The sequence below is a fragment of the Mizuhopecten yessoensis genome, unplaced genomic scaffold (genome assembly GCF_002113885.1).
Source record: "Mizuhopecten yessoensis strain PY_sf001 unplaced genomic scaffold, ASM211388v2 scaffold9385, whole genome shotgun sequence".
Lineage (NCBI taxonomy): Eukaryota > Metazoa > Mollusca > Bivalvia > Pectinida > Pectinidae > Mizuhopecten > Mizuhopecten yessoensis.
The window spans coordinates 960,285-974,564 of record NW_018408021.1 but is presented as its reverse complement, the minus strand read 5'-3'; the positions used below and the strand labels follow the sequence as shown (position 1 = coordinate 974,564).

General features: G+C 36.0%; 2 protein-coding genes across 2 annotated transcripts; both read right to left on the bottom strand.

The window, feature by feature from the left end:
- Nucleotides 1–2,235: 2,235 nt before the first annotated feature.
- Nucleotides 2,236–11,131, bottom strand: LOC110457972 (dehydrogenase/reductase SDR family member on chromosome X-like). Its single transcript, XM_021509490.1, has 9 exons — nt 11,071–11,131; nt 10,210–10,319; nt 9,864–9,949; nt 6,036–6,246; nt 5,473–5,507; nt 5,085–5,285; nt 3,935–4,082; nt 3,254–3,380; nt 2,236–3,059 (listed from the first exon to the last, which is right to left on the bottom strand). Exons 2-9 carry the CDS (start codon nt 10,283–10,285, stop codon nt 2,969–2,971), a joined length of 975 nt encoding a protein of 324 aa, XP_021365165.1. The 5' UTR covers nt 10,286–10,319; nt 11,071–11,131; the 3' UTR covers nt 2,236–2,968.
- A 1,463-nt stretch (nt 11,132–12,594) lies between these two features.
- LOC110457980 lies at nt 12,595–13,712 on the bottom strand. The gene is made up of 2 exons (XM_021509500.1): nt 13,242–13,712; nt 12,595–12,816 (listed from the first exon to the last, which is right to left on the bottom strand). The coding sequence occupies exons 1-2, from the start codon at nt 13,396–13,398 to the stop codon at nt 12,656–12,658; spliced, it is 318 nt and encodes a 105-aa protein (XP_021365175.1). The 5' UTR covers nt 13,399–13,712; the 3' UTR covers nt 12,595–12,655.
- Nucleotides 13,713–14,280: the final 568 nt, after the last annotated feature.

Here is a 14,280-nt window from a genome sequence, read left to right as displayed (position 1 = left end):
CTGCTGCGTTTTTAAGTGTCAAGCTCTTCACCTCTTTTTTTATCAACATTTTCGAAAATCTTACATCCTTTTTGAATCCCTCTCTTGGTGTTGATAATTCCTTCAAACGATCCTTATTTATCTTTTTATCTGTTTTCAAAAGAAACTTTAGCTCCTGTTGAACACGTAACTGGAATTTGTCGTCAATTTCGTCGTGTTCTGTAACATCACAAGGGTAATGTCCGTCTTGTGTTATATCCCTAATGGTCCGTGTTAACACGCTCCGTGTACTCTCAATACTTTTGGTTGTGTTGATTATTTTGGATTTCTTTTTCTTTTTTTGTCTTTTCACCCTATTAGGAACACTTTTGAGTGGCAAAACAAAACCAGCTGGATGGGTGATTCCGGGAATAACAAAACATGGCGCGTTTTGTTTTCGTGACATGCAAGTATTACAGGATAGCCTACATACCGGTCTGTAACAGTCCCTGATGCGAGGTAGTTCCAATGCGTCGTACAAAACGCCATTACGTTGTTGTATGTTCCATGGATTGTATCGAGTATTCAAGCGTTGAAACTCTTGCATTCGTTTCTCCTCTTCGTCAACACTTTCAGTTTCAAAATCATCGTTTATGTCATCAGTGAAATAAGACAACTTGGTATTTTCCCTTGGACGTTCATTGACCGACAGGTATTTGGGTGATATACCGTCTGACTTCGTCCGTCTTGTTATGTGTTCTGTTGGTGCCTCGCTATGGACTCCAGTTGCTGTCAAAACCCTTGGTCGGTGGATTCGCGTCGCTTGTACTGCAGGAACTGTTGTTTCACGAAAGATAGATGTCATAGTATCCTCACTGATAGCTTGGTTTATTTCGTAAATAACCGATCCTCTTGGCCGAAGTGAGAACGATTTTTCTGACCTCTGAAGGAGTCTATCTGGTACATCATACGGTAAAATAGGCAGGTGATTACATGAGGGGAAAGACTCTATAGATGCAACTCCTTCCTTACTATGTCCAGTTGACAAGCGAACATCTTTCAAGAAGACTCGTGTTCCCCGAATATCACGTTCTGCCGCATGCTTTTCATATGATTGATCCATTGATAGACAATTTACGGTCTTTTTTAATTTGATGTCCTCAGCGACATTTTTCTTCATGGCAAATAGTTCATTGCCAGTCCAGATACCACTGATTGCTGATCGCCGCATATACGTCATTATTATAGTAGAGTGATACAGTTAAATGTCTATTTCAACTTGATGTAACCATTATATAGTTTCTACTCGACAAACATGAATAACCTAATCTTGTTACGGAAGTTCACATCATAGAAATATTGTAAGAACACGTTTGAAATTTGAATAGCGTCTGTTTATGTTTAATTATTCAGAAATACTTTAAATGCAATGCATGGAAACATTTCACCTCATGCAAGATGGGAAAACGGAAATGTTGTTTGACTACCAAACACGGTCTATTTTGTTAGTCTTTTGTATACGTCACAATTCAGGAGATTTTATTATCAACCGGAAATTAGGAGTCTGTGAAAGGTTCTGGCTATTTGTGTTTCATAAGCAGGGGTTAATCATTCTCACTATTTTATGTTACATGTAAACTTATCTTTTGTTCAGTAGTTTCTTGATAAAATACCGACAAATGTATGTTTACGATCCTTCAAAATGGACCTATTGACATATAACCAAAGGTCAACATCCGCCCTAATGTGACACAAGTATGTATCGTTTTGTTTGATGGATCCGGTTTCTTAGTCAACTTTACATTTCAAAATGTGCCTGTATTCGAATATCTCGAGCGTGGGCTTATTGGTGAGAATGCAACTGTTTTGAATACATACAAATGTCTACTAGTTATTTAATTACTCTTTTGTGATTTCTATCCAATGTTTACGACTGTGTGACTATAACCGTGCGACATATTCCAATATTTCGAGGGTGCAGAGAGCGAAAGTGAAGTAAAATCTGGAGTATCGAGGACGTTTATACTAGGTAATGACTTATAAGATGCATTTCGAAGCCCTTTCCCACTGCAAGCAGGAACTCTTTCCCACTGCAAGCCAGACACTAGAGAAATCCCCTACCGATTTTCATGCATTTATTTACCTTCCTTTAATTTTACATCGGATATATATTGGACATGTAATTTTTTCATAAAAGTATGCAAGGCATGGCTCACTTTTTTTCTCTTTAAGTATTGTGGCAGCGATATGGGGATCTTTTAGAGGCTGACAACACGATAATTGACACATCTTGCTTTTATTGTTGCAGTATACGTATACAATATATATGTTAACACTAAACATGTCTAGGCATATTTGTAACAACTCTTACAAATGCAATTGTCTCCCTTTATCTATATTTTATAAAGAACGAAGTAGGTCATACCTTTATACCCCTTTGTTATAGGTAATTTGTAAGAGTTGTTATAGGAAAAGTCTTATACAGTGTTCATACAAAAAATGTCATCGGATGTACTAGCTGTGTACACAAATAGCTTACTAAAAATGTCTCTCATCTTTGTAAATATACAATAACAGTTTATATACATATTGAACAGATCGGATTGACACAAGAACATATAATGTATAATAATCGATGATACATAAAAACTACATGATATCACATAAACATTAACACCATATAAGGTGGAAATTGTAGCAACCAACATCAAGTATATACGCTATCTTACTGTCACATCACAGACATTTTGATTAAGAATAATTGGAATATGTATATCATTGATTGTATAGTGATTAATTCAGAATAATTTGAATATGTATATCATTGATTGTATAGTGAAGATAACAATATCTCAGTTGTATGTGTAAAATGACAGAAACTTTCAATTAATATGAATGTAAATATCTCAGATCAAAATTCCAATTTTAACATGCTCATCTATTAAATGCATCATTCCTAATTCCACTTTGTTTTCACTTGTGAGGATGATACATAGTCCTGACGAAGGTACTATTGTAGTTCTCTAAGGATATTTTCTGGGAGGTAATCTTTGAGACACTCAATGGAGTAAGCCCAGAGTGCTTCCTGGTAGGACTTGTTCCTGGAAGCAGAATAAAACATCTTATTAGTACACACTAGTAGAGATGGTATATTATCATTGATATATATATTTGTCTTTAATACTTAAGATTTGTATCATTTCTGAAACAAAAAGAAGAAAAGAAAGAAAAAGAATGATACATGTATAAATTAGCAATTATAATGTTATATGAAATTGTAAAAGGAAACTCTTACTTAGAAGCTGCTGTGGAGGATTTTGGCTTAGAATCAGAAAAGTATACGTCTCGTACACCAACTAGTTCTGGGTTAACGCCCGCATTGAGCGAAGTCCATGCCCCTTCAAACGGGCTCTTAGTCGCACCTTTGTTAATTAAATGAAGAGAAAACATGGTGTATATAACAAACTGTAGGGAAAGAACACTTCCGTGTTAGTTCACAACAGAAAATAGAAAACAAATAGACAACAGATGTTTTAGTGTAGGACGTAAATGATTGATCACAATTTTCTTTTCAAAAACGTATTCCATTATTCCTCAGAAAACTGAAAGTAAACTCAAAGAAGCAAACAGGTTGTATAGAAAGGTAACATGTGCACCTATCTGCATGTGCATCTATGTTCTGACGACTGTTGTTTTAACTGGCATTCTTTCCACATTTAACATACATACATACTCAACATGACTAGAATTAGTTTGTTACCGAGATCAGTGAATAATGTCTTAATTACAGTATTTTTTTTATAATTTTAAGATATGAATTTTAATTAGTTTTATCGTGAATCATTTATGTGTAGTTCGCCTGTTGAATTATCTCCCTTGTACTGTTCTGATTGGTGCTTATTTAATTTAGCTTTGTAAACGAATCTATTCTTATCGATAAAATCATTTTTAATAGTAAGAACAATCACATTCTTACCAAAGGCATTTGCAAGTGCTAAGAATGGTTTCACTATTCCTCTTCCGAAGGAAGACAGCAGAACAGTTCTCACGATGCCCGGATGTAACGATAGTACAGTCACATTAGTGTCCTTGAGGATTTCATTCAAACTGAACATCTGCATAATCTGAACAAAAAAATATAGCATCTTGTCATAGTAATTGTTTTGAATCGAAACATCCATGCTCGAATTTCAATGTGTTACGCTCAGTTACACTCTCTGTTCCCCTCGAGTATGTCATGACTAAATTGAAGGCACAAAGTTAGTTATTTCATTGGTCTCGGGTAAAAGAAACTGACCAATCGCTCGGCTGATACCTGTCCTTTCAAGACTCCAGATGTCAAAGCCAGTCAAAATTCCGGTAACGCTGTCGCGGGATGCTTTTGATGTTCATAAAAGGACCAGACAAGTCTTCTTGTATCGAATGACGAATTCAAGGTGTGCGGAGCGTAAGTGAGCGCAACCCCTGGAGTATCGAGGGTGCCCCAAATCAGAGCTTTACAGCATCGTGACATTGCAAGATACGTTCTTTTGCGTTATCGTTTTCGCGAATTAAACCATTTGTAATGGACTATGTATGGTTTGAGCCTTTTTGTCCATAAACATTCAAAACTTCTAGTTGATCTTTCAAATGAATATTTCGTTTAATGTTTTGACTTTTTCATCAATATTATTATGCAAAGATGTATGTGTGAGACAATGTTAACGAGAATGTATAGGCACAGGTATATAACTTTCGGGAAAATATAATGATTGTTTAAAAATTCTTTTGAATGGGAGGCCTTAATCATAAAAACTCATTCATATCCCCATAAATATGTCGTTTGAAACATATTTGTGAAAATATTAATACTTGCAAAAATGTTCCATGAATGTGGAATTCGCAAAGTGTGTAAACTAAAAAAAAAACAGCATTAAGCACAGTCGTATAAAATTGGACTTGTTTCTCATTATGAATCTTAATATTAAAGATAGTTATATCTTTGCTGTGAATGTTCATACAAATTTGAGTAACGACGAAAAGATTTAGTCAAAATACTAATGTTATTATGGTTCTCTATCCCGTGTTGCAGCTTACTTAAAACTTAAACCAACATGTATCATGAATCGGAAATTGTTAAAAGTTACCATATACACTTTTGATCTGCCGTATATTTCCGTTGAATCGTATTTTGGTTCAGAATACTTCTTGCCTTCAATGTCTGCAGCATCAAAGTGAGCCGATCGATGGGCAAGGCTAGATAATAGAACTATTCTGCAGTCAGGACCTGAAGATTTCATCACCGGAAGTAGATGAGATACCATTAAGAAATGACTCAAATAATTCACCTGAATAAAAGAAAATTGTAATGTTTAAGTCTCCTTTTGTATACAATATACAGAAAACCACGATAAGCTAGATAATTGAACTACATATATCAAATTGGTCCGGAAGAAAAAAATGCATAATGACATTATGAGGGACTTTTTGTTTTTTGTTTTTTTGTTATGAAATTTAACAGACATGCCTGATTACCTGGAATATCTGTTCGTGACCATCTTCTGTGTATGCTGAAACAAAATTTTAATAATAGGCAGTTTTATAATGGCACATCCAACATAGTTTGAGTTATTCAATAATAATTTTGAAAGACAGTGCTGTGATTTCAATTTAAGTTATTAAGCATGTAATCAAACACTTATGCACTTATATGTATACATATATATATATAAGCGTGAATGAACCATTCCTCCGATGAACCTCTAAAGAGGAGAAAGCGCTAGGGAAGTCGATGAAACTCTTGTCTTTCATGTATATATATATACACACTACTAAACGTTATCTGTTAACGTATAACACACCCCACTGAATACCGCACCCCACTACACTAACAAATCATAAAGTATACTGGGGATGCCATATCCAGTTGGGTGCGTTACTTAAACAGATAATATTATATGTATTCTAGAACCCAATAATGTATTATTATAGTGAGGTACGATACCTAAATATATCACATATATTCCAGAACCCAAGCACCTGTGGTTGGAGGACAAAGCCTCGAAGTAAAGATTATCATAACAATTAAGCGTACTTACATACTTTGTCTTGTAAACCAATTCCGGCATTACAGTACAACTTGTGTAGCTTTCTCCCGGACGCCTTGTACGTCTCAACAAAATTCATGACTGACTTTAATGAGTTAAGGTTCAACGACATGAACTCAACATTCAGTTGCTCATAGTCAACTACCCCGACGGTTTGCTTTTGTTTTTCTTCTGTGAACTCTTTGTTCATTTGTTGTATGGCCTTTACCAAAACAAAAAGGCAATCAGTTACACTTCTATTTCATCATATATCATATAATAGCATTGCTTCAATGGATATTGTTGTTTTATGAATAAAGTAATATTTCACGTGAGAATATTCTGATATTTTTTTCACGAGTGAGAATCGCAATTTACAAAATATACGACAACAAAAAACAAGCTACGAGTGAAATGTTGCTGTTTATCATCACAAAAGCCCAGAACCTGCTGTTCAATGCGTTAATCTTTACAAAGAAAAGAGCTTCTATGAACAGATAGTCATCAATAAAGTGACATCTAATGCTGAATTGCAACGTAGTGGCTATCATGATGTCACGTAATTTGTAAGAACAAAAATAAGGTAACAACAGCTCGTATTTGACTAATAAAATGTATTAGTATTTGATCATCTATGTCAGACATGTTATATAAAAGCCAGCACATAATCAGCCAATTACATATGTTAATTTAAGACAAGTTAATTTAAGATGCGTAACCTTAATTATTATCAAATGAATTAATACCTCGATGAACACTGTTCGTTTAATTATAAGTATACAAGGTACAAATAAATTAAAAAATTATATATACAACATTTGATATAGTGCCCTATCTAGCTAGCATAAGCCACTCTAACGCGCGTTACAGTACATAGATATACAATTAATACAATTAGCATCTACATTAATCAATTCATTTTTTGAGGAATTCGCAGTCCTGAGCTGCCATATAAGGCGCTAACTTCTAGTCCTATGCCACCTGGCTAATAGCTCCCTATGTCTGTATGCCTGCGTGGGTTCTGTTTGTAGTGGTACCGTGCTTCCAACGGCATCATTTATAGTGCCACCTCACATGAACATCCGCCCCAGACCAGTTTAATCTCCACCTGGGTAGTTGGAGTTGTGAGGGCAGGCGAAAATAACTTCCTCTGAATATTCCATCTGTACGACAACTTCGGGGAATAGAACCCGGCTGCCTGCGTGGAAGGCCGGAGTGTTAACCACACGACCAATCCGCCCATATGTCAAAATATTTCATTTCACTACGTTGTACAAGTTGATACAATATTAACAATTTAGGTAAAGATTGGGTTAATACACTGTTAGTGTACTTATTTTCGTGGATTCACATTTAAGCTTATCATTAAAAAAAAATAAGAATTAACGCACTATAACAAAATAGAATAGATAGGAACCTCCGTCAGCGCAGTTATATAGTAGCACAGGATTTAAAGGAGCTAAACTCCAAATATAGCTAAAATATTGCAACTATTTTGACCATTAATAACTATTTGTCTGTTTTCGGATTTATTCTAGATAAACCCGATCTTTCAATGTATTTTCAGGGAATTACAACTATTCTTAGTTTAGCAATTTAAAGGAAAACGAAAACACACACACACGCACAATAACAACAACAACATCGGAGAATTGTAATATTCCTTGCAAAGGGGAGTAACTCTTAACAAGAAACGAATTTTATGCTGCTGTATGTTTTTATATAGGTTCAGAAAGCAGATCTTAAAGTGATTTTTTCGCAATGATAGATGAAGCAGTAGTACATTAAAGCATTTTTGATTAAAGACTAAAACAAACTTAGTCTTTATTTTTCAAAGCAAACTGATGAATCTTATTCCAAACATTACTGACTAGTTTGAAATAATGTTAAGAGAATATCAAACAAATGGTGCTGTCGTTTTCTTGATTAAGAAATAGTGTCCAACATTGAATCAAAAGATGTCATAAAGGAATATAAATAAAACAAATATAAACACAAAGAGCAAAATGAACAAGGGAAGATATCGTGTTTACCTTTGACACAGTTTCAATGCGTTGCCAGCAAAAAACAAAGCTTATAACATTCAAAATTGTCTGATCAATATGATTGAAATCTCAGATCTTCGAAAACAATGCGATACTCTTAATAACATTTTAGAACGCTGTATCTTTGTTGACGTCTCAGAACGCTGTATCTTTGTTAACGTCTGAGAACGCTGTATCGTCGTTAACGTCTGACAACGCTGTGGCATTGTAAATGTATAAGAACGCTGTGCCATTGTTAAAATCTGAGAACGTTGTATCTTTGTTAACGTATGATGACGTTGCATAATTGTTAACGTCTGAGAACGCTGTAACATTGTTAACGTCTGAGAACGTTGTATCTTCGTTCACGTCTGAGAACGTTGTATCTTCGTTAACGACTGAGAACGTTGTATCTTCATTAACGTCTGAGAACGCTGTATCATTGTAAGCGTCTGAGATGACTGTATCATTGTTAGCGACATTGTAACGTTTTAGAACGCTGTACTTGTATCATTTTTAACGTTTTAGAACGCTGTATCATTGTTAACGACTAAAAACGCTGTTGCATTGTTTACGTCTGAGAACGTTATGTCATTGTTAGCGTCTGAGAACGCTGTAACAGTGTTAACGTCTGAGAAGACTGTATCATTGTTAACGTCTGAGAAGACTGTATCATTGTTAACGTCTGAGAACGTTGTATCATTGTATACGTCTGAGAACGCTGTATCATTGTTAACGTCTGAGAACGTTGTATCATTGTATACGTCTGAGAACGTTGTATCATTGTATACGTCTGAGAACGCTGTATCATTGTTAATTTCTGAGAACGTTGTATCATTGTTTACGTCTGAGAACGCTGTAACAGTGTTAACGTCTAATAGATTGTTAACGTCTAAGAACGCTGTATCATTGTTAACGTCTGAGAACGCTGTATCATTGTTAACGTCTGAGAACGCTGTATCATTGTTAACGTCTGAGAACGTTGTATCACTGTTAACGTCTGAGAACGCTGTATCATTGTTAGCGTCTGAGAAGACTGTATCATTGTTAACGATGGAGAACGCTGTATCATTGTTAACGATGGAGAACGCTGTACCATTGTTAACGTCTGAGAACGCTGTATCATTGTTAACGTCTGAGAACGCTGTACCATTGTTAACGTATGAGAACGTTGTATCATTGTTAACGTCTGAGAACGCTGTATCATTGTTAACGTCTGAGAACGTTGTATCACTGTTAACGTCTGAGAACGCTGTATCATTGTTAACGTCTGAGAACGCTGTATCATTGTTAACGTCTGAGAACGTTGTATCATTGTTAACGACGGAGAACGCTGTATCATTGTTAACATCTGATATCTCTGCATCGCTGTAAATGTCTGAGAACGCTGTATCATTGTTAATGAATGAGAACGTTGTATCAGTGTTAACGCCTGAGAACGTTGTATCAGTGTTAACATCTGAGAACGTTGTATCATTGTTAGCGTCTGAGAAGACTGTATCATTGTTAACATCCGGGACGTTGTATCATTGTTAACATCCGGGACGTTGTATCATTGTTAACATCCGGGACGCTGTATCTTGGGTCAAGTTCTTGTGACTTGCACGCAATATCCGGATGATTATGTATGCATCTATGTTTTCCAACACCAAAACATTTTAAAGCATCATAATGAATGTTTGGGTGAAATTTCACAAAAGGTTGACTCCGAATGCCACATCCTCATATCCTAATACACTGACAATAGTGTATACTGTAAGGATCCAGTTACAAATATCCGCAAAATATCACAGCTACGTGCTAACGTTATACTCACCTGATTAGCTTTCTCCTCTGATCTACATGCTATGATAACAGTACCACCCATCATGGCCAACCACTTAGCAGTATGATAGCCTATCCCTGAAAATGTAATGGGGAAAATGCATCTTATTGATAACTTGGATATGGTTAAGTTTGTTTAATGTAAGAAAACTGGAAAATATTTGAAACATGATTATTATTATTATTAAATAAGCATTATTTGAATTCTAATACAGTCAATGACAGTCGGCTTAGATTAGGCAAGGTGAGTCAGTGATTTAACGCATCTTTGAAGTGTTAGTGATTATGACAACGATAAAATATACTACCATTATACCAACAAGGATCTTCATATTTACCCGCATTTCCTCCGGTAACAAGAGAAATGTTGTCTTTTGGAATAGACACCCGGGGGAAAGACGTAGTTGATCCCATTCTACAGAAGATTAAACGTTGTCTTCTGCCGAACTTAATCAACGTAAAATTAAGCCAATGCTGGTTGCACAATATGGCCACAGGCACGTGAGTGATTCAGCTATGTAAACCTGGAAAGGTTAATTAATAGAACGGTTGTAACAAGACGCGCTAGAGTAAACTAGATCCCTAGGTATTTATCGATTATCTGCAGTAAAGGCGTGTAATCAATCAAACCGTTATCTATATAGCCGACAACAAGGTATTTTGGTTTTGGGGGAGTATAAGATTGTGTTTTTTACTGTAATGGCTGTAATAAAGCATTTGCTTTTCTATTTGGTTACCTGAATTGTTAAGATTTATGTTGTTCATATACCCATACTGATCAACTAGGTCACTCCTAGTACCTAAAACCTCAATATATAAGAATAAATGTTCCAGAAAGATGTCTTTACATATCCAGTAACAAATATATTATATCAAAACGACTGTGAAGGGATACATAATTGAATAGCAGCTCACTGTTTGTAGATTTTTCTTCAATGTTACTCTATACAAGTGTACTAGCAATAGCGTATGTGTATATACATGTACACTTGCTATAAATAGATTTGCTACCACACTCAGTTGCATAGGCGTAACAGGTATACATGTATACAACGTACTATCTAGCGTCATAAACGTGCTATCAATTTGTTATCGCTCTACATTTAACATGTCATTGACACCTTTAATATATAAATTATAGTTAACATATCCATATAAATAGCTGTTTTAGTTCCCCTGTACAGACAGTAGACAATTACTCTCAGGTCATAGTCCGCAGCAAGTAGTACCGCAGCAACGAAGGTTACATTTCAGAACGATATGATACCTTTTTGTAAAGTCTGAAATAAATTGAAAATTTCGATACATCATATCTGGTATGCAAGATATTCTGAAATTATTTAAAAGCAACGACGAATTCCATGTAATCGATAGGTGCAGTGCATTCATGCACAACGCGAGGGCCTGATAATTACAGTGCTTATAAATGTTTAGACCTGTCTTAATATGTAAGGATTGTTCCTTGTGTGTGTGTCAACACCCAGTAAACCGGTATGCCGTTGAGAGGTGCTGCTCTATTAAACCATTGGAACGACTGAAAAGGGCGTTTTCATTAAATGATATATTAAAGCGGATAATACAAATTCTGTTCAACCTTTGTCCACTCATATATTAAGTGCATGTGTTGCAGAAATGTACATTTTGTACAACTCTATCACGAAGATATCTCCATGGCCGCCCGGCTGCCCAATTTTGAAGGGTGATGATATATTGTGATTGTGAGCAAATTTGTCTCAGAAGAACGAATTAAAAACACATTTTGTATATGAATAAGTAATAATCAGGTTTATATTTTGAGATTCATTGATAGTTTTTTCATCCTTTATAAAGTCGCTTGGACTATAATCTTTAACCTGAGAATGGTTTTGTGCCAAACTGATAGTTCAATATGTTTCCATTTAATCTATGGTTTTCCTTTCTATTTAAAGCTCAAAAAACTATATGATCGCTATATGCACCTTCAATAATACTTTCCACATTAGGGTTTGGTCACATGATGTCTTTTCCGAGATTCTTCGAGGACACTTCACAGTTTGGATCACCGTCCCGGCCTTTCTCCGATGTCATATCAATACCGCAGAACAGTACAATGCAACGGTCAAAGGCAATATGGTGGCACATTCCTGATGATAAATAGTATGTGAAATTTACAAGTTGGCTTGCCATACAATACATACAAATACAGAGTCGGACAAGTTGGCTTGCCATACAATACATACAAATACAGAGTCGGACCTGAAAACTGGCTCTTCATGCAAACTCCACCCTCGATATCCAGGAGTTACGTCATCCTCGATATCCAGGGGTTACGCTCACATTTGCTCTCTGCACTCCTGGACTATGTCTTAGAAAAATCGAAGGCACGCGGCTAACTTTTTAATTGGTGTTAGGGAAAATAAACCTGATCAGTCACTAGGCTGAGTCTTGTCTTTTAAAGTTTAAAGATAACAGAGGAGCAACGCCCGAATTCAAAGCCAATAAGTTTTACCGTTATGTGACCGCGAGATTCGTTTGATGTTCATCAAAGGATCAAACTAACCTTCTCGTCTCATCCACTGAGCCTTCGATTTGCTTTGAGATTTTCAATACGTGCAGAGAGCGTAAGTGAGCGTGACCTCTGGATATCGAGGATGTACAAACTTAAAATTTGCCTGAAATGTCGAAATGNTATTGCAAACGAATTTAATTTAATTTAGACACCGTAAGTGAAAAAACAGCATTTCTCTATCAAGCACCAATAATGTGTTGGTATTATATTTTTAACGCTACGTTACACTTTTTTTGTTATCTTGTGTTTCGGTCTCGACTCTTGATCGCACTTTTCCCACACTCTAATGCCCGGCTTATTTCCACCTGTTGCGCCTCGGACGGTCTGTTGTAGGCACGGACGGTCTGTTGTAGGCACGGACAGCGGTACTGCGATGTCCAGTCCTTTCCATAATCAACTGTTCATCAAAACCCAATGAAAGTAGAAAATAAATGGACATTTTTATCGTGTAAGGTTTAGGTTAATGTCAATGCGTATAACATTCAAGTCAAATTAAAAAAAAAAAAACATAAAAATTAATAATTGTTTCATCACTACATTGTATTTAAAAAAAAATATAAACACATGCGTTGCGGAAAAAGTAAATACCTAATCATAAATGGGAGAATATATAAACAAAATAAATAACGCGTCTGTAATTTAACTTCAAATATCGTGTTAATGAATTATTTAGGATTTATGTTATTTATGGACATCGAAAGTTATTTTCATATACGAAAAAGAACATGTATTCCATTTTACAGATTATGAAAAAACATATACACACGCTAATATTTTCGTGATTCACAATTATGTTTAGACACACTTTAATTTCAGACTTACCGGCTTGGTAAAGAGTTGTGGCGCATGTTCTCTTTCCGTAGTGATTTAAAAACTTCCCCTCGAATCTTGCTTCCTTACACATGTTTTTCACAATTGCATTCAGTTTATTTACTCCAATCGGCTGTGTTCCAAATTTCCTACCGGCAAGGGGTCTCATGTAAAATGGACCCTATTCAACAGTCTGTGGGCAACTCTGTGTAAATATCATATACAATCCAGGGACGCCATGCCATGCCTGACCCTCCATCATTAACACCTGAGACTGAAATGCTGTGGCAGGAAATGGGATGGGTCAGAAAGTGGCGGGAAAATATCAAAGTGATTACTTGACAGATCCTGATCAGCTGTATAGCTCCGCCCCTTGACACGTGGGTGACAAAAACCTCGGCGGTCATTGGATAAAACAGATACATAATCGACACTCGTGACGTATCGGATATATCACACTCGTCCTAACGGACTCGTGTGATATATCCGATACATCACTCGTGTACATTATGTATCTATTACTTACCGTTATGTGACCGCGAGATTCGTTTTATGTTCATCAAAGGATCAAACTAACCTTCTCGTCTCATCCACTGAGCCTTCGAATTTGCTTTGAGATATTCAATACGTGCAGAGAGCGTAAGTGAGCGTAACCTCTGGATATCGAGGATGTACAAACTTAAAATTTGCCTGAAATGTCGGAATGGTAACTGACTTTATGGCAGACGTAATTAACCCTTCAGGGACCAAAGCGTTTTCTTTCTACTGTTGAGTCTGAGAGCATCGCTTATACTTCTATTGTTGAAGCAATTCGAAATATTGAGAATCATGGCCTAGAGCAGTGCTTACTGAAGTAAACGACATAATTAAAACACAAATCTCTGTTGTTCAGTTGATTTTTTCACAAATTTCCACTTTGAGGATACATCGTTGCTTGTTTTATGTCAATATATTACAACACGAATACGAAGCAGCATCCACTCCGTCGGCTAAGCTCACGAAAGTGAGCATAATCCCTGAGATATTGAGGACGACGAAACAGTAGTTTGAA